Genomic DNA, 19,343 nt, shown 5'->3' on the forward strand with positions numbered 1-19,343 from the left:
AGGAGAAAAGGTCATTTCGTCAGCTACGGGTGCAACTCAAATGTCTCATGCATTGTCAACGCCCATGACTTGCTTCCTCGCAGCCCATTCCATACATCCACATGAATCGCAAGGAGCAACAGAGAGAGAGAGAGAGAGAGCAGGTAGTGATTATGAGACTCACCTTTCCTTCCTTTCGACGGGAGGTGGAAGAGTTATCTGCTGAAGCCGGCGAATGCTGATGAGACGGAACACCAGATGTATGTGCTCGCCCTGTCAGAACGTGATTGATGAGACAGACTAATGAAAGACTGCCTGACTGAGGATTATGATAGCACGGAGAAGAAAGGAAAAAGTGGAGGAAGGATGGATGGGGATGATATCAAACGGTGATGACCGGTATCTTTTTTTTTTTGTTTGGTTGTAAACAGAAAATCAATCAACCGGATGCGACCGAATGAAAGTGAAAATGATGATGATGGATTTTGATTTTGGTGAGGGAGGTTGGGGGAGAGGGGGTGGGGGGGGAAAAAGAGAATAAAAACCAAACAAATGGGATTCCGGATTATATAAGTATTCGGCGGGACTTGCCACTCTAAAATCGCACAAAAAGGTACGGGAAGACCCTGGAAAACCCTGGAAAACCGTTGGATGACAGCATCATCACAGCGCGGGGACGTGGGCCTTTGACGACGGGCTAAATGGGATTAGGGTTCATTTGAACTGGCTCTCCTATCCAAGGAACACCGGTAACGCCGAATATCAATCTCAATCGTGGCATTTCTCCATCGATTAAGCGATATTGCATCATGAGCAACAACAACAACAACAACAGCTCAATCCTCCTCGTATTCACCCTCTTCCTCATCTTCCTCTTCTTCCTCATCCTCAAACTCGACAGCCATGCCATCATCTTCCTCTTCTCCATCATCATCCTCGCTGTTCTCATAGATGTCCACTTCCTCATCCTCCTCCTCGCTCTCCTCTTCTTCCCTCCCTTGCAAGGCAGCAGTAGTAGGCTTGCCTTCTCCCTTGTTACCAGCGAGATGTTGTCCGTCCGCGATGAAGACACAAGTCAAGCGACTTCCTTTCGTGTCATACGATGCGGCCGGTTGTATCTGTTTGTCCTCTACTTCTCCATCGGCTACGGGGACTGCCGAAAGATCGTAAAGGTTGATCAACCCATCTGAAGAAGCGGTCGAAAGAAGCACAGTCTTGCGCGGTTCACCACTGGAAGAAGGTACGAAGAATGGCAAGGCTGAGACCGACTTGATTCTGAAGACACAGAGGACATGAGAATCAGCCTTAGGGTAAAAGGATGAGATTGTCTTTCCTACTTACCGGTTCGCGTGACCAACAAGAGTAGCGATCTTCTCAAGGTCCGCACCCTTACCCTTGTTGTCAGCACTTTCTTCCTCTTCTTCCTCCTCGTCTTCATTGTCCTCTTCTGCCGCATCGTCCTTCCCGACAGTGATCTTGTACGCTTCCACAGCGCCCTTCTCTGTTCCGGCACAGAGCAGCTCGCTCTCCTCTTCATCGCCGGTCGATGGTATGAGAGTAAACAGGAGTGTGTTGAATCGAGATTTTGTCTCGAGAGTGTGCAACAGTTTGAGCGTCTGCAGGGTATCTGCTGTCAGAAAGAGCATGTGTATTTGTATCCAATCGAGCTTACTAAGGAGTATATCTGGATCTTCCTTGGGAAAAGCACCGCGAAGTGTGTTCCCAACTGTGAGAATTTAACCATCTCAGCCTCGCTTCCCAAAGCAAGACTCGCAGCACCTCGTCCTCTCATCAAATCCCACATCTTCAGGGTTTGATCCTTTCCCACACTAAGAGCGACTCTTCCTGTAGGGTGCACGTCAACATGGTTGACCCGTCCAGAGTGTCCTTTGAGTGATTTGAGCAAGGCCCAGTCGGACGTTCGGAAGAGAGAGAGGGTGGAGTCGACCGACGTTGTGATCAGATGCGCGGGGGAGGGGAAGTGAAGGGATGTTACTGAGCCTATTGAACCCACACATGATATCAGTCTGCTGGTTCGTTCAAGTCAAGCTGATAATACTATTCTGGGAAAGGCGTATAATTGCTGAACGGTCGAGACGCTTACCCGTATGTTGACTCAGACTACCTACTTCCTTCCTTCTTCTCAAATCCCAGACCTTTACAAACTCATCCTCACTCCCTGTTGCCAACCATTTTCCACCCGGACTTGCCGCAACAGCCTTGACACAAGCCAAATGAGCTGGAAAGATGAAGATCGGTTCTAGGGAGGGTTGAACAGGTCCAGGAGAGGATGTTGATGAGGAAGAGGGGAAAGAACCTTCGATACCGTACAGAAGCTTTTCGTATGTTCCGGCGATGATGACGAATGTTGATGAGTGAACGGGAGGTGCAGGTACAGTCGATTTGCCCTTGCCTTTTTCTTGGGATTTGGGAGTCACCTCAGGGGCTGGAGCAAGTTTCGAATTCGCAATTGCTGGTGAGGACTTGCTGCCAGTCTTGCCCATACCGCCCTTTGATTGAGCCTTTGCCAAGGTCGAAGGTTTTGAAGTGGAAGTGGAAGTGGAAGCGGAAGGTGGACCGTAGGTCACCTCGACTTTCGGTTTCTGAGCATACGGAGCGGGTCTCCCTATGCTCTTCTTGCCGTTCGACTGCTTGGATTTACTTTGCTTGGCCATTGTGCTTGAGATTGTACGATAATCTGGATTGTGAACGGAATACGAGAATTGAAGTTGAGAAGGTCTGTCTGTCATAAAGTGGACGTGCTGAAATACAACTTTTGAGAGTTGAATGATGTGGCATATTCTCTGGCTCACTATGACTTATGTGAAGGGAGCTTGTGACGTTATCACTTGTTGTCGCGGTCATTACCCCGCATTGACGGTAGCAGGCAGCTAGCAAGATGTAGCGAGGTGACATGCAAGAGACTTTGACTCTCATTCGACTATTAGTATCGTTGTCCTCCCTTCTGTTGACTCTGTGTGGCTCACCCCGCTCCCGACGACCGAGCCTCTGTCTTCTCCTTCTCTCTACGACCTCCCTCCCTTCGCCAATAGGTCCGCTGTTGACTCGTTACCGGCATGTCCACCCAAACACCGTCATCACTGATCGGCGAAGTCCTCCGACAACCTGATGATCTCCTCAAACTAGCTGCATACCGCAAGAAACTACTGAAAGAGAAATCGTCCCTCGACGCGAAACTCTCTTCGGGGGTCAAAGCTCAATTGGACGCTACGAGAGATGCGCTGTTAAAGCTGCAAAATAGCAGAGCGGCGATGGGTCTGATAAGAGAGGAGATGATGGCCGTGGAGAAGCTGATGGGGGACGAAGATGGGGGCGAAGCGTTTGATAAGATCACGAGGGTCAGTGTGCACTCTTCGTCTCAGATTGTATCGTAGGCTCTCTGGTGACAAGTGTTCCGAGGAGTGCTCCGCTTTTGTCCTATGTCCTTGCGGACCGAGCTAACATTCGACTGGTTAATCTCAGGTATCGACGGTTCATCGTAATTTCGCTCAGACCACCAAGATGGTTAACAATCTTCGATCCATGTCGGACAAAGTCGACCACATCGCTTCCTTGCTCGACTCTGACCGCAACCAACCAGGAGGTCCGTCTGGTCCTTCGCCAAATCTCCTCCCTATCCACTTTCAGTTACAGCAACTGGAAGCATTCCGGAACGAGACGCTACACCAGGCCAAGAAGGGTGACGTAGCGGAAAGGGAGGTCTTGATAAAATGGTTCGAGAAGCTGGACAAAGTCGGGAATGATTTCGAGGCTTGGTTGTGGGAGATTGGTAGCGGAGTGGTGGATTTGGCGAGAAGGGGGAATGGAGGGACAGTGGTCAGGTTATTGAAGATCGTTGAAGTAGAGGGGAAGGAGGACGAGAAGGTAAGCTGGTATCGTGGTACGTGCTGCAAGTACAGCTAGCTGAAGACGATCATTGTCTAGGCCGTAGCGATCCGTCTGGTCCGGAAAGTAGCCACCACCGATGCTGCATCCAGATATAAATCTATGCAAGCCAACGCGAGAGTAATCAAGAACTACCGTCATAAACTACTCGATGCAATGACCGCTTCAGTCCGTCAAGCGTTCGATGACCATTTCCTTGACAACCAGTACGACTTCCTCGCCTTCATCGATGGACTCGGATGGCTCTACAAGGATATCATTCGAATCAAGGACGATGTGGAACCTCTCTTCCCGGAAGACTACGAGATCACTCCTTTTCTGGTCAAGACATACCATAAATGTCTCAATGACACTTTACGGAAAGTCGTCGACTCTGCTCCGGAAGCGAAGGTTCTGTTGGAGCTGCATGCGTGGATCAAGGAGTATAGAGGCAGTATGAAAGAGTTGGAGATCCCGAGTGCATGGCTACAACCGCCGTTGCTTGATGGGAAATCACAAGATCTGATAGAAGACTACGTCAAATTGATCGTGACCAAGCTGGACGAGTGGACTGTGAACCTTATGAGAGAGGAAACAGGCAAATTCACTTGGCGAACAAGGGAGCCGGAACAAGCGGACGATGGGCAATTGGGTATGGAAGGAGTTGTCGATTTCTTCTCCCTTGTCAATCAACAATGCGATCTGGCTCTTGACTCAAATCAAGGTGCCGTCCTCGTGCGGGTGGTCACGGAATCGGCGAAAGTCATGCGACGTGTCCAAGCTGAATGGTTGAAGCTCGTCGCGGACGAGGCGAAAGCTCAGGTGGAGAAGAAACCGGAAGAAGTACCTGGTGGTTTGGTCGAATACGTCATTGCTCTCGCGAACGATCAGTTGAAATCAGCCGATTACGTCGAAGCGCTCTCGACGAAATTGGAACCTCTAGTGTCGGCGAAATACAAGGAAGTGATTTCTGCACGACTGAACGAAGCGATCGATGGATATCTCGACGTTGCCAAACGGTGTACTTCATCTCTGGTTGATTTCGTCTTCAACGACCTGAAGACGGCTACGAAAGGTTTGATCACACCAGCATGGTACACGGATCAATTGATGCCTCAAATCATCGAGACGATGCGGGATTACATGTCCGACTATCAAACCCATTTGAATCCGTCGATATTCGAAATTCTGATCGAGGATCTGCTAGATACATTCCTGATCTCATATCTGACGGCATTGCGGCGGGCTACCTCACGGTCATTACGAATGCCAATCGCCATCCAGAAGATCCGATCGGATATTTCCCAAGCGTTCGATTTCTTCTCGAAATACAAGTCGCCCCAAGAACTCGAACAGAACTTCGAGGTGTTGGACATGGTAGTGAGCATGTTGTCGGCATCGAGTCAGATGGTTTTCATGGATTATTGGAATTTCGCAAAGAAACATGGACCGAACCTCGCTTTTGTGGAAGCTCTGATGAAGGCTAGAGACGATTTGGATAGAGTGCAAGTCGGTGAGATTATGGAGATGTTGAGAAGAAAGATCAAAGAGGAAGATATTGGTGAACCGGAAGAACCAACAATCATGGTCAGTACTCTCGTCATCTATCTATGTTGGGAGTGCCACTTGCTGAGTTTCTGCTTGTACAGGTCAAAGTTCAAGCGACTTCCGGTGGCCTGCTTTCCAACTTGTCAAATCTGGCAGGGACTTATGCCAGTAACTTCACAACTAGTAACTTTGCCGCACCCGGAATGAGACCATTTTAGTCTGGACCTCAGTCGAATCGATGATGGCTTCATATCAATCGTTATTATGCTGGAGGTGCTTTTCGCATCCATCACACCGTTACCTCTTGACCATTCTGCATTTCGCGCCTACAGTAAGATCATATCACATCTTTCCTCTACTTGTACTTTCCGTTGTATTACATTACATTTCATGGGATATGCATTGTTAGTCCATCTTCCTGATCGACAGAGATAAGTAGCAATGTGACGCTGTCGTGACCATGTGCTTCCTCGAAATCGCTTCATCAATCGGAAGTCCACCCTCAGTCCATCTTGGACTTGTCAGCTCCAGGCTGAGTGGTACGATCGGGCAACTGCTCTGCGAGCGCATCGATCTTCTTGAATTGATGAGTGAATCGAGAGGGATAGAGGAAAGGTCGCAGGTCGAATCCTGTGAGATTATGACGCAATTCAGCAGTCTGGACAGATTCTGCAGCCACTCAGCTGAAGCGGCTTGAACGACGTACTGTTGTCATCAGGACCGTAAGATTCCTGCGAAAGGACGGATTAGCGATTGTCTCAGGTCGTTCACCCAGGGAGCCCTTACCATATGAACCGAAGGCGTGATTGTGGTCCTGTACAGAAGTCAGCTCTACCCTCCTTCCGTGCCAAAGTTCATGCGATATACTCACATTTTGTGTCGATTGATCGCGTATGTGAAAAAGAAATGCTTGACCTTGGTCGCAATCTACCAAAGACGATCTAGATATCAGTCCTCATTTCGAGGTGATGCCATCAAAGCTCTGGACACATTGAACAAATTACTTACCTCTGATGGAGACAGGAATGTGCCCCACTCCTGCACCAGCTTTCCGAACATGCTATATGGTCCGCATTTCTCCACCTTTCGCAAACGTCCAAAGACAGACAACTCGTCGTACGTCATTCCCATTTCCACTTCATCGGCTTGAGCGACATTATCTGGGCCAAGAGGAACGAGTTCAGCAGTAGGTATGGCATCGAGGAAGCTGGTACCGAGTGGATCAGCATCGATCAAGCTCGGCCCAGCTAGACTGGAGCGTGGGCGTGGACAACACAGATAGAAATACTCACCTAGCCAGAATCGGTAAATCGAATTTGCTCTCTGCCCAGTGGATGAACTTTTTCAAGTCGGTTTTACTGATTCCGCCGATGGGGTTGACATCGGCACTCGAGCAACTGTGATATCACAGAGGGCATGTCAATTGACCGCTTAGACTGACGGCATGGGTTCGTTGCACAGCACTTACTCATACTTGGTGTAGTAGCCTCTCAAACTCTCATCGACGTTGGCACTGCCCAACACTAGCAGACTTCCAACTTTACCCCTTGTCCAGGGGAGAAGTTGCGCGAACATGTACGCCACCACCATACGGAGACGAGCCTGTTTCATCAGCATGTCAGCTGATGTCCCGACCTTGACAAGAATGTGCAGCACACCTGAATGTTCTGCAACGCCAGGTTTTCTGCCGATGACCCGCCATGCACCGCAAACTGAGGCTTCTTGCCGGTCACCAGACTGAAGATGCCTTTGACAGCCGAGACAGCAGTGTCCATATTGAGGTCGGTGTGGTACCTGTGACGAAATTCCGTGTGAGCACGTAAATCGTCACCTTGAAAGATGATGAAAACCCACGCGCCGATCGCCTCCGCGAGATCCTTCGCCCTTTTCCGCGTCTCAGGACTGGAGTGCTCTGTACCCATGTAGCATGTGTGGAAGATCCTGCTGGCAAACTCCCTTGGATCGGTCGGAAGGTAGCTGGAATCCTCTGGTTCTCCTGTGATACGTCTCGCATCGGCAATAACCTGCTTGTCTCCTTTCGATGAAGCGTCTCCTACTAGTCGACACATAGAATGAATAATCGTGGCCGTCGCACAACTATCAATGCCGCCACTGAGAGGTAAAAAGTAGCCTTGGGTTCTAGATCGTCGGAGATAATCCCACAGCCAGCAAGCGGGACCAAGTCTAAATGGGGCAATGTCAGTACCGCATCTGACCGACAGCTGGTCGGTCCGACACCTACGCGATTTCCTCTTCTGGAGTATGGTACGTGACTTCAACAGACCCTTTGGTCTCCTCATCACCTATACGGATACCTTGACCACCATCCAGTCTGGTGTCGATATATGTTCTTTCGTACGCTTCAGCCTGAGCACTTTGCATTCTTCTACTGCTTGTCGTTCGATGAGCGCGCACAGCGCCCAGATCGACCGTAGCGGTGACGACTTCGACATCGGAGAGCGAGAATTGAGAGCCTCTGGCGAGAATTTGACCGTTCATGGCAATGAGGCAAGCGCCATCGTAGTATAACCGATCTCCATCACAGCCTTGTTGATTCGCGTACAAGTAAATTCCACCAAGCTGGACCCGACCGTCAGCGGTGAATGCTGTCGTAATGGAATAAAAATATTGCGCACCTTCATCGTTGCCTCTTTGATGAGGTCAATTCGTCGGTTCAGCTTCCGGAGCTCGTGATGACTGGCCGAAGAGTTGGTGAAGATCTCTACCCCGTCTAGACCCATGAGTATATGAGGACTACAATACGACATAGTCAGCGTATGAGTTAGACTAATCGGAAGGAGGACAATTGACATACGAAGCAGGAGTAAAGAGCTCTTCGCAGAGCTCTACACCGATCACGGTGTCCTCAGTCGACACAACACCATCACCAAAAGGGACATGGGTCTATTATACGGCTGCTCAGCAACTCCAGCTCGCTATTTTGGTACGAGAAGACGGTACGGGAAGATAACGCACCTGACCGGTGATCCGACGGATCATGCCTGGCAGGGAGTGCTGTTCGAGATGTCTGTGCTTGTGCCATGGTGTGAAGTGCCTCAATTCTCGCTTCGATCGCACGGTGTCAGCTTGGAGATTTCGTGGACATTCTGTCATCCCCCGAAGCTCACATAGTTTCCGTCATTGGCCATCCACATCTTTGGCCTGATCATTGCAATCTTTCCATCGTGAATGATCACTCGACAGTTATAGTTGTTGTTCTTGTGCTCAATTGGCCTGTTTGAAATTCGGATAGGAATCGTCAGTTACATCTGAGAAGATTGCAGATAGGAAGAGATAGCAGACTTTGACTCACATTCCAACATCGCAAATGATGCCCTTAGCCTCCTCACTCTGCAAGATTGTAGCGAGCACTTCCCAAGAATGAAGGATCGTATCGCCTACAGGTAGCCACTAAATAGTGAGCAGACTGGCTCAAGCTCCTGGAGTCAACGGTGCGGGAAGACAGTGTTGAGTAATTCACCTTCTAAGAAATGGTCCAGACAGCCATATCCTGGAATTTCAAGTTCGGGTCCAACACGGAGTTTGGCTCCTCTCGATTTCGCAATGGCGATAGACCGCAAGATTCGCTCACAATTGCCCTGCGTTTGGTTCCATCAGTTCTCAGGACAAGGAGATAAAGATTTTTCGTATTCACCTCGAAGTCGAGGGACCACTGATCCAGTTGACTGCAAGGGGAGGGTGAGTGGGAGCGCATAATCGGGATTACATTTCGCGGTTAATCACATACCAGCTGCGGAGGACGATGTCAGCTGAATTGGCTTGAAGAGGAGATGAGCGATTAGGACTCACGTTGCTACTGTCACGAGGTGCATTGTGACCTGTATCTTTCCTGTGTGTGTGCTATGAACAAGTGGTGGTCGCAACAGGTGTGTTGAACCTATTTTACTCTCCGACGATGATAAACGATGTCATAGGACTTGACTCATTGGGGAGAGTGGAGGAGGATCGTGAAGATCACGTGATTCAGAGATTTAATCCCGTCACCCCCTCGCGTTCATTGTCAAAGGGGTTTTTATCTGATCTCATAGTTGCTCCTCGCATCCACCTACACTCTCTCTGCGCTACAGAGGTCCTTGCTTTCCCCTTCGTCAGATACGTGTAGGAGTCACAGATAAACGAGCGAACGAAATATGGCCGAACAACAAGTCAACCTCACGGATCTCGAGCCTGCACAGCTTCAAGAGGTGAAAAAGCAACTCGATCAAGTGAGCTTCACTGCTTTCTTTCGTCTTGGCGTATGGACTACATCGCGAGTGGAGAAGGAATGAAGCTGATACAAGACATCCTCATTATCTTCGCAGGAATTGGAACATCTCACCAACTCTTACTCTCAATTAAAACAAGCGCAGACGAAATTCCGATCTTGTGTGGAGAATGTCTCCTCCCTCTCACCTGCTTCTAAAGGTGAGTTCTTTGAGAGAACTCGCTCTCAACGTCCTCCCTTCGTCGTTGTCATTGTAGTGTATTGATGAACAAGTTTGTGTAGGGAAAGAAGTTTTGATACCGCTTACTAGCTCTTTGTATGTTCCTGGCAAATTGACAGATGTCGAGAATGTCGTTGTGGACGTTGGAACTGGATATTACGTGAAGAAAGTGAGTCGCTCATTGTTCCCTTGCTCTGCCGCCTTCATCCAGATATCCAACGAGTCCTCAATCTCAATTATTGTCTTCTTGCCATCTCGTTCATCGCTCATCCAATGATTGCTCAACGTGACGTGCTAATCACTCGATCGCACAGAACAAAGCCGAAGCTACCGAACATTACACTGCCAAAACCAATTTCGTGCAAGGCAATCTCGAAACACTCCAGAAGACCATCGAGCGAAAACAGGAGAACGTTCAAAGTGTCATGCAAGTCTTGCAGATGAAGATGCAGCAACAGCAACAGGCTGGTGCGATTCAGGCGTGATGGACACAGCAGGCAGGTGTGGCGGGGGTTTGCAAGGAGAAAAGAGGAGCAGTAGCGAAGGTGATATCATGCATTATATACCCTTGTGATCTATACAATTTACTTCTCGCTTCAAAAGCTATTGTTCGTTGCCCGATGTTCTAGCGAATTAATGGGCCTCAAACGCCTCTACGCCTCTTCACATAGGAGCCGAAACGCCTAGCTTTCTGTGCATCTTCCATGAAATCTCGAGGAAGTTTGGCTCAGTCTCCGGAGTGACGATGCCATGTCGCATGAGGAAGTCAACATAAACCAAACCACAATTGGGCTTCATATCGTTACCGTGTAGAGCCTCGATAAGCTCCGGAACAGACATGAGCTGCAGACAGTATTCGAGGGACAGGTCAGCGTGGCGCAGACAAGTCCTCGTGGCCGAACTCAAGGTCAAGAGTAGACAGCAGACTTACAGCGAATGACTCCACTTCATCGTCGTGTGGTGCCGGCTTCACATATTCTGCTGAGTCAGAAGGCGGTAGTGGCAGATCGTATATGTATTCCACCTCTAAAAAGACCATCTTCTTTCAGCTTTATCGGGTCAGATCACTGACTGTGCTTCAGCTCACCAGGTTGGAGATATCCGTCCTCTGTGATGTAGAAGTAAGACATGACTCCTGTGGCCCTGCGTTGACGAAATGTCCAGAACGATTAACGTCGTTTCAACGGGTTTGCTGGTCGAGACTCACTTGATATGCTTTCTCACAAGGTCTCCCGGTAAACTCGCTTCCTCATCGCATTCTTTGATAATTGAGTCGAACGGTGTCATTCCCGAAGGTATGCCACCGGCTACGGACTACATCATAGTCAGATCTTATTGTCAACACCAAAGGAAGTGTACGAGGAGACGTACGTTGTCTAATCGCCCTGGCCAGCTGTGGATAAAACATCAGTGCATTCATTGTTATAGCTTCCACTCAACTCACGTAGGCTTAGTCTTACTTCTTCTCGGCACCCAAATTTTCATATCCTGTCCTTCTCCTTCGTAAGCTACACACAGAAGTCTATATCAGCTTCTTGACCGAGACGGCCGGAAACGATGCAGCTGGATGGGGGAAGACCAACCTGTCAGATGTACGCCAAATGTGGCCAATCCGAAAATCGCGCAAGCCGCTCTTTCGAGAGGGAAGGCCAGGTTCGAGAACGCTTCTTTTACCTTTGAGGAGGATATAAAGGCTGATGACTGTGGTGAAGCGTAAATTGAGTATAGCTCGTTTCTCCATCCTGGTTCAGTAGTTATGTCAGCAAGCACCACCTCGCTTACGATGTTTGGTATCCTAGCAGCTCCGCTCGTCGAAGGCAACTCACCAGCCAGTGGCCCTGGAAACACCCCCTCGTCCCTCCACTTCCCTACGATTTCCGCCATTCTCTTACCCAACGCATCTTTCCCACCTTGCACGACGTCCTCATGGAAATAAACGCATTCAATTTTTGCAACCCAGTTCCCAGTCTCATCAGGTTTACCTCCCTGGTGAAATTTCCACAGTGCCCCTTTGCCATGCTTTTCTTCGTCCTCTGCCACTGCTCTCATCTGACGTAATACATCGGGACGAAGTAAACCGAGTGGAGGCAGGTGGGCGAGATAATCGGAGAGCGTGAGATGGAATGGGAGGTAGGGCGCAGGTGGTGCAGATGGAGGTAGAGGATACGACGGGAAGTTGTCGGCTGCTTGTACGACAGAGAGAAGTGATCGGTATGCCATGCTGAGATATCACGTAGGATTACAAGTAAACCGCGAATGGATGATAGCGCGATCAAAGACAGTGCAGCGCAAGCTGAAAAGAGGCAGCGGTATCAACACGAAGCTTGATGGTGGTGCTGGCGTGGCCGTTTGGAGACTCCGTGGACTCTCACTATAGGACGGTGATAGAATTGAAGCTTATGTCTCGTCACTTCACAGCGAACGATGGACTACTAGTAGACACTGTCGGTTTCAGGTGCAGACGACCGGGTGCCCCACACACACGCATACACTCACGGTTGATTACGTATGCATTGTAATCATCAGTACAGTCTTCTGGCATTCCGCTTTGTCTTCACGATGGAATATTTCAAAGAAAGTCAGGTTGAGCCCCTGGCAGCTGCGCCAGATCGTTAACAGCCTGCAAATCGAGAGCCGAACGAGTTCTGGAGGTAGTCGGCGACATCGGTTGGTGTCCACCTAGCTACAGATCGAAAACATGACATATCTTTGCCGGTTGCTCGCTCAATAACAGGTCGAAATGCCACAATGATCTTGCTCCATGCATAATTTCCCATTCTTTTGCCCCACACAGACCCAGTTGGCGTCATACCACGCACGGGTCCGGGTAAGAAGTCGTATTTGTGTTTGCATCGATACCGAGAAGTACGCACAACCGGATGTCACTCCACATGAGGTTGAGCATCGGAGCTGGAGTGAGAGATGTCCACTCCAATGGTGTGCGACCAGACACACGACTTTATGAGGTGGATTGCGTATGTTGCAGAGAGAAGTACAAAGAAGGCTGCCTCCTCAACGATTCGATACGCTGCTGATCTCACACGTTCCGTGGGGAAACCGTTTGGGTTTTTTTTTTCCATGTAAGCTTGCTTCTGCACTACTACTACTACACTAATATCAACGACTAATGCGAAAAAGGGCAGAGCGGGTGACACGTCGTCATCTCGTGATACTCGTCATGCGTCACGGTTCTGGACCAATCGGAAGTTTTACCAGTGTTTACCTCCGCGATTCCCTGTGTGAGTAGCTGTATTGCCGAGAACAGGGTCGACCATTGTCAGATCGGAGAATTAAAAACAGAAAACGAGTGCTGGGATGTCTGCCCTGAACAGAAAACGGGTCTAAACTGGGGGTCTATTTAGACTATCACGCTAAACAGATAATGGGGAGTGAGTAGTGAGAAACCTGCTACGATCGGCGAGAGGGGGTTTTATGTTATTGCTAAATGCCGTCAGATAATCCTTTTCCCTTTTCTTTTTTTTCCTTTCAGGTGGTCTCTGACCCTGTAATCTCAAATTGACGCTGACGCCACACTTCTAATCCAAAAAAGGCGGGGCTATAGAGCGTGGGACCTGACCTGAGTCTAACCCATCCCCCATCCCAGAGTCCCAATCCCAATCCCAATCCCAGTCCCCTCTCCCCTTCCCACTCGCCCCTTGTCCCCTCTCTCGCGGGCTAACTCTGCAACATACCAAGTGAGAACGAGGACAAGAGAGAAGAAGAATAAGAGAGAACCAGATGGGACAAAACCCAAGTTGGCAAAGCACGAGCACACGCCATCCTGATCAGATCCCTTCCTGATCCTATATCCCTGCACCACGATCCATCATAACCGCAATTGTATCTCTCTTCCTCTCTCTCTCGCTCTCCCTTCCTCATCCCATCCCAGTCGTCTCTTTCTTTACTTTCTTTCTTGCTTCCTATCCTTCATCCGCAAATTATACCCTTCTACGTACGCTCATCCGCCCAGCATCCGTCCTCTGGTAGTCGCTCCGGTTTCAGTATAAACGAAAACATACTGGTCGAGCAATACGCGTTTCGCAGCACGATCCCTACGGCCGTACCATACCGTACCACGGAACAGATAACCCTATCGTCATCTCGTAGAGGGCTTCTTTCACCTTGGCTTATTCTCAACTTGCGTGTGCTTCAGCTCACTTGCACCGGGACGGACCTGCATATCGGAAAGAGTGTTGATATCCAGTAGCAATCAGCTACGTGACACTTCGGAAGCTAATTCGATTGATTGCAAAGGTGAGTCATACATCCATCATACATCCATCATACTTCCATTCATAACACGGCCCTCGGAACGGGGGTCATCCACGCTCGGATACCCCATCGCTCTGCTTCGACCGGGCCGGACTGGCGCGAGGATCCCACTCCACTCTCCTCCGGGTTGTCGGCGTGTCACAGCCGATTCTTCCTGATTGAACTATGAAACGAGGTGTTTGCTGACATCTGATACCTCGACGATTACCCCTTCCTCTCTGTCCGAACTCGTTGATTCCCGACTCGGGTTCGGTCTGATCGCATATCCTGTTTCTTCGGACATGTCAAACACACACAGACGTTCCCCTCCTTTCCAACCTTCCTTTACTGCATCATTCAGTCCTGACCGAAAGACAGCGTCAGTGCGCTCGGATCAAGAAAAAGGAATCGTCGTCAGTCCAAGCGATCACTGCCTGGATTGTGGAGAAAGGAGAGGGAAAAGTGTACAGCTTTCTCATCATCACATTCCCCGAACAACTCCTCAACCATCCACGCCCAGCGCTCAGACACTAGCATCGATCTCGACCCCTTTTCGACCGTCAATCGTTATATATACCGAATACCGAGACTCACTACTGTGTCCACAAACAGAGCTCACCTCCTTCATCATTCCGACCTATCCATCAGTGGCCCTATCCGAAAGACCATCCATCTCACGTCATTGTCACTGTTCTTCTGAACGCTGAGAAGCGAGCCAGGTGAGTGTCCTCACTCGATCACATTCTTCCGTTTATTTCACACACAACTCCCTTTTCCCTCTCATAATCATTGTCACCATGATGGAGATCCTGAAAGTTCCTGGGCTGCGTTAAACGATGCTATGTCTCTTGGATCTCTCGATCATTTACGTCAGTGGTAAACAAGGGATGATGAAACACGAGGGGCTCTTCGCGAAGGGAGCGAGCGAAGACTCCCCGTAGAAGATGTCTCTTCAAATTCTGCCATCCGCTTCTATCTGCATCATCCACTGCCACCCACTCCATCGCACTTCAACCGTCCTCTTCATTGTCTTTCACCACCATTAGGAGGTAATCGCTGATTCATAACCATGCGCACTCTCGTCAACCGTGCTCTCCTGCGACAGAATATGCCGGACGCACGCATGTCGCACTCCTCCCATCACCATCATCATTCTCACTCTTCTCATCCTTATCCCTCTCACGGTCCTCCCACGGGGTATCCCCCTTCTTCCTCTCATCCTTCTTATCATCACCATCAGCACCACAACTCTCACTCTTCTCGACATATATCTAACGGGCCTCCCCCAGCCCCAGTGATTATAAGTGGACCGCCTCCTCCCATGGCAATATCCGGTCCACCGCCCGAAGCTGTCGGTCCACCTCCTGTGGTTCCGATCGGCAATGGCCACGCTCACCCGGGACCATCGGTCGGCCCTCCAATGAGCCCTGCGGCACGAGCAGCGAAAGAGAAGATGGATGGCTTGTTAGCTCAACTTGCTAATGCGAATGAGAACACATGGATGCTGATCGGTGGGTTCACCTCGTCTGGGTCACAGGCTGTGCAAGTTGGCGCGTATTGATGAATCTGCTTCACAGGCGCGGTAGCCGAAGGCTTGAACAACCAAGATAGAGCACTGACTGCTTTCGAGAATGCTCTTCGACACAATCCTTCTTCAATTCTCGGCCTCAACGCAGTTGCATCAATCGCCCGAAGCAGGGACAACTTCGACAAGGCGATCGAATATTTCCAAAGGATCCTCAACATGAATCAGGATAATGGAGAAGTGTGGGGATCGATGGGTAAGCACTCAGGGCTGTAGGGAAGTGAAGGGACTGCTAACCTGATTGCGACAGGTCACTGTCTTTTGATGAAAGATGATTTGCCCAAAGCTTATACAGCTTATCAACAAGCATTGTATCATCTGCCAAACCCAAAGGTAAGCTGACTCTCCGTCCTAGCGAATGTGGTGCAGTATTGACATATCCATGGTCAGGAGCCGAAATTGTGGTACGGGATTGGTATTCTGTACGATCGATATGGCTCGTTCGATCATGCGGAAGAAGCATTCTCTAGTGTGCTCAAGATGGATCCTAGTGCGCCAATTTGGTTGTTAATCTGATCGACTGCTCACAAGCCCTATATAGACTTCGAGAAAGCCAACGAGATCTACTTCCGATTAGGCATCATATACAAGACTCAGCGCAAGTATTCAGCTTCACTGGAGGTCAGTCGAGTTCAAACCGGTAGTTTGCATGGAGCTAATTAGCCACCTTCAGTGTTTCCGTTACATTCTTAATAACCCTCCACGACCTTTGACATCCTGGGATATTTGGTTCCAGCTCGGACATGTATATGAACAGGATCGCGATGTGAGTTTGGTAGCCCTGGTCACAGCAATTTTCCAAGCTAATAATTCACAGTACGAGGCCGCTCGAGACGCGTACATGCGTGTACTCAACTATCAGCCCGATCACGCCAAAGTCTTGCAACAGCTTGGCTGGCTTCATCATCAACCAGGTGCTCCTTTTGCAGACCAGGACAAGGCAGTGGCATATCTCACCAAGAGCTTGGAAACAGGTGAGTATCCAGAATTTTGCGCCAATCTATAGTACTGATGCACTCTACAGATGGTACTGATGCTCAAAGTTGGTATCTCCTCGGCCGAGCGTTCATGGCGGGTCAAAGATATAACAAGGCGTATGAGGCTTACCAACAAGCCGTCTACCGAGATGGTCGGAACCCGACTTTCTGGTGCTCCATCGGTGTACTGTACTACCAGATCAACCAATACCGAGATGCCCTCGACGCATACTCCCGTGCTATCCGACTTAACCCCTACATCAGTGAAGTCTGGTACAATCTTGGCAGTCTCTACGAATCTTGCAACAACCAGATCACCGACGCGATTGACGCCTATTCCAGAGCTGCTGAACTTGATCCGGGAAACGCAACCATCAAACAACGTCTCAGCATGCTTCAAAACGCCGGCAATGCTCCGTTACCTCCTGCGCCGGGGCCAGTCGACGTTCACCCATCCCAGTACAGCGCTACACCAAGCGGTCAACCCGGACTAGGAGGTTCGCCAGGAGGTTCTCCTCGAGGTCACCCGACACAACTAGCTCCAGCTGATGGTCCAACGGCTATTCGAGACCTCCCCCCTCCTCCCCCTGGTGCCGAGCTTGGTCGAGGACACTCACCCGGTCCCTTCCGTGGCGGCGTAGTACCACCGCCACTGGCTCATGTCGACGAGAGTCGAGGTAGCTTGGCGAGACAACCCCCCCTAGCGCCTATGGATCTCGAGCGTCCTGATGCTAACGGACGAGAGCGTGACTCACATCGCGAACCACCCCATTTCAATGGCGGTGGCCGATATGATTCGGCTGGTCGACACGCTGACTCTCTTGCTTCACCTCGACGCCGGGAATCTTTTCCTGCTCCACCCGGATATAGTGCGTTTGCACCACCTAATCTTGCCGGTCAACAACCCTCCTATTCCCGGGACAGAGATAGAGAAGAGTGGGAGAGGAACCGAGAACGAACCCGAGCTCCCCCCGGGGGTCCACCTGACCATCGGGGTCCTTCCCCTCGGATGCAAGAGAGGGCGCCGCATCCTCACATCGATCCGCGTCGTCAGCCCTCTCCTCGAATTCCCCAAGACTACCGAGGAGAGTACGGACGACCAAGCGACGTTTATCCTCCACCTGGATATGGCTATGATAGCCGTGGAGCCTTTCCCCCTGGTCCTGATCCACGTTTTGACCCTAGACGAGAAGTGGAGGAAGTACGCCGGGAGGGGAGAAGATTTGACGAACGCCCAGAAGCGAACGGAAGTCTTCGCCACGCCTCCATCAGTCGCGATGTTCGAACCGATGATCCACGCGCTCCCAGTCCCGCGCCTTCAAACGGAAGCAAAGCAGGTTCGAAGCGGAGGAGCGACGGTGATAAGGTTGCGAGCTCTAAGCGTCAGAAGGACGACAAGCCGACGAGCAAAAAAGGTAGTGGGGACGTCGGGAAGAAAGACAAACTACCATCTTTGAAGGTTGTTTCAAGGGAAGAGGATGGAGCTTCGCCTAGACCGACGGTAGCCAGCAGTCCGTCTGTAGCTGGTACGCCTCATCAGACTCCCCAGAAGTCGGTGCCATCGCGTACCGTTGACGAAGGTGAATTTTTCATACTTTGACTCTCCGTGTTGGTAATCGTCGCTGACCTATAGTTGCTCAGATTACGATGAAGGTGCTGCCGATGCACTGATGGCCCTGCATGGCGACCGACCCCCGACAAGCAGCAAAGAGAGCTCTGTACGGAATCGAACCCCGGGAGGCGACTCCCACAGTCCAATCGCCCAGGCCACCGCCGGTCATAAACGCATCGAGCCGCCTTCTCCTACATCGCCTGCCAATGGGCATAACAAGAAGGCCAAGGCCGGGTATCATGAGCCTTCCGCTCCCGCTGCCAGACGAATGGTGATCGAGGTCCTGAACACTCCCAGTATTGGATCCCCATTGCCCGGATCCACTCCGGCGGCAAGTGAGGAGAAGATGACAGATGCTCGTACATCTGCGCCTGCGGCGGCTCCCGCTGCCGAGTCAGCATCACATTCGGAACAGGAGGAGGCTATTGTGACAGCGCCTACCCCGAAAACCGAGACTTCTCCGGCTCCACCTGCCGAACAGGAGAAAGACGAGCTCGAGGACAATAGGCAGGACTCCAGACCTCCTACACCGCCCCTTCCTGGACCCGACAAGGTCACAGACGCAACGAAGACTGCGGAAAGCAAAGGTGGAGATGTGACAATGGGCGGACCAGACGCTGAGGTGGAATCTGCCTCGAAAACGGAAGCAGCGGTGGAGAAAGTTGAAGCGGTGTTGAGTCCCGAGAAGGACGTAGACAATGGCGACAAGGCTGGCAGTGCAGCTTCGATAACGGCAGAGGAAGGTGAGAGCGCTTAGCACTCATGCGCGTGAAGCTCAATGACAAAGGGAGGCGTATATCTAGTGGCACAAGGTAGATGGTTGTGAAGAGACTGGAATACAGACAAAGCTTTCATATTATACAGACGTACACCTTTTCATACGATACGTGTCGAGGTGATTATCTGGGCATTTTGTGATATATCAGTTGGGTAGAAGATGAATCTGTTCTTGATACTGTGGACGAAGCATGATGTATCGCGAAACAACGCTCATCGTCTCAGTCGTCTGGAGAAATCGTTAGGAGAGTGACTCAGCAAGCGGGAAAGCGGTTGATAGATCT

At 50.4% G+C, this 19,343-nt stretch overlaps 6 protein-coding genes across 6 annotated transcripts; 3 read left to right on the forward strand and 3 right to left on the reverse strand.

Annotated features, from left to right (window-relative positions):
• Positions 1-815: 815 nt before the first annotated feature.
• On the reverse strand, positions 816-2,654 carry IAR55_006095 (uncharacterized protein; the record flags this gene model as incomplete). The annotated part of the gene is made up of 4 exons (XM_066949182.1): positions 816-1,254; positions 1,321-1,595; positions 1,652-1,980; positions 2,084-2,654. 4 exons carry the CDS (start codon positions 2,652-2,654, stop codon positions 816-818), a joined length of 1,614 nt encoding a protein of 537 aa, XP_066800190.1.
• A 402-nt stretch (positions 2,655-3,056) lies between these two features.
• IAR55_006096 (uncharacterized protein) lies at positions 3,057-5,630 on the forward strand (the record flags this gene model as incomplete). The annotated part of the gene is made up of 4 exons (XM_066949183.1): positions 3,057-3,338; positions 3,463-3,864; positions 3,925-5,451; positions 5,514-5,630. 4 exons carry the CDS (start codon positions 3,057-3,059, stop codon positions 5,628-5,630), a joined length of 2,328 nt encoding a protein of 775 aa, XP_066800191.1.
• A 284-nt stretch (positions 5,631-5,914) lies between these two features.
• IAR55_006097 (NAD+ synthetase) lies at positions 5,915-9,245 on the reverse strand (the record flags this gene model as incomplete). Its single annotated transcript, XM_066949184.1, has 18 exons — positions 5,915-6,042; positions 6,119-6,143; positions 6,199-6,226; positions 6,284-6,339; positions 6,421-6,619; positions 6,705-6,809; positions 6,881-7,014; positions 7,071-7,206; positions 7,267-7,596; positions 7,655-7,992; positions 8,049-8,166; positions 8,228-8,316; positions 8,389-8,478; positions 8,541-8,646; positions 8,726-8,810; positions 8,894-9,011; positions 9,068-9,098; positions 9,223-9,245. 18 exons carry the CDS (start codon positions 9,243-9,245, stop codon positions 5,915-5,917), a joined length of 2,139 nt encoding a protein of 712 aa, XP_066800192.1.
• A 318-nt stretch (positions 9,246-9,563) lies between these two features.
• Positions 9,564-10,342, forward strand: IAR55_006098 (prefoldin, alpha subunit; the record flags this gene model as incomplete). The annotated part of the gene is made up of 4 exons (XM_066949185.1): positions 9,564-9,638; positions 9,735-9,837; positions 9,920-10,026; positions 10,172-10,342. The coding sequence occupies 4 exons, from the start codon at positions 9,564-9,566 to the stop codon at positions 10,340-10,342; spliced, it is 456 nt and encodes a 151-aa protein (XP_066800193.1).
• Positions 10,343-10,520: 178 nt separating this feature from the next.
• On the reverse strand, positions 10,521-12,077 carry IAR55_006099 (uncharacterized protein; the record flags this gene model as incomplete). Its single annotated transcript, XM_066949186.1, has 8 exons — positions 10,521-10,700; positions 10,789-10,883; positions 10,945-11,000; positions 11,065-11,171; positions 11,229-11,250; positions 11,302-11,365; positions 11,441-11,599; positions 11,684-12,077. 8 exons carry the CDS (start codon positions 12,075-12,077, stop codon positions 10,521-10,523), a joined length of 1,077 nt encoding a protein of 358 aa, XP_066800194.1.
• Positions 12,078-15,216: 3,139 nt separating this feature from the next.
• Positions 15,217-19,039, forward strand: IAR55_006100 (uncharacterized protein; the record flags this gene model as incomplete). Its single annotated transcript, XM_066949187.1, has 9 exons — positions 15,217-15,619; positions 15,686-15,889; positions 15,944-16,026; positions 16,084-16,183; positions 16,235-16,314; positions 16,367-16,459; positions 16,511-16,667; positions 16,718-18,250; positions 18,312-19,039. 9 exons carry the CDS (start codon positions 15,217-15,219, stop codon positions 19,037-19,039), a joined length of 3,381 nt encoding a protein of 1,126 aa, XP_066800195.1.
• Positions 19,040-19,343: the final 304 nt, after the last annotated feature.

The sequence above is a fragment of the Kwoniella newhampshirensis genome, chromosome 13 (assembly GCF_039105145.1).
Source record: "Kwoniella newhampshirensis strain CBS 13917 chromosome 13, whole genome shotgun sequence".
Taxonomy (NCBI): domain Eukaryota; kingdom Fungi; phylum Basidiomycota; class Tremellomycetes; order Tremellales; family Cryptococcaceae; genus Kwoniella; species Kwoniella newhampshirensis.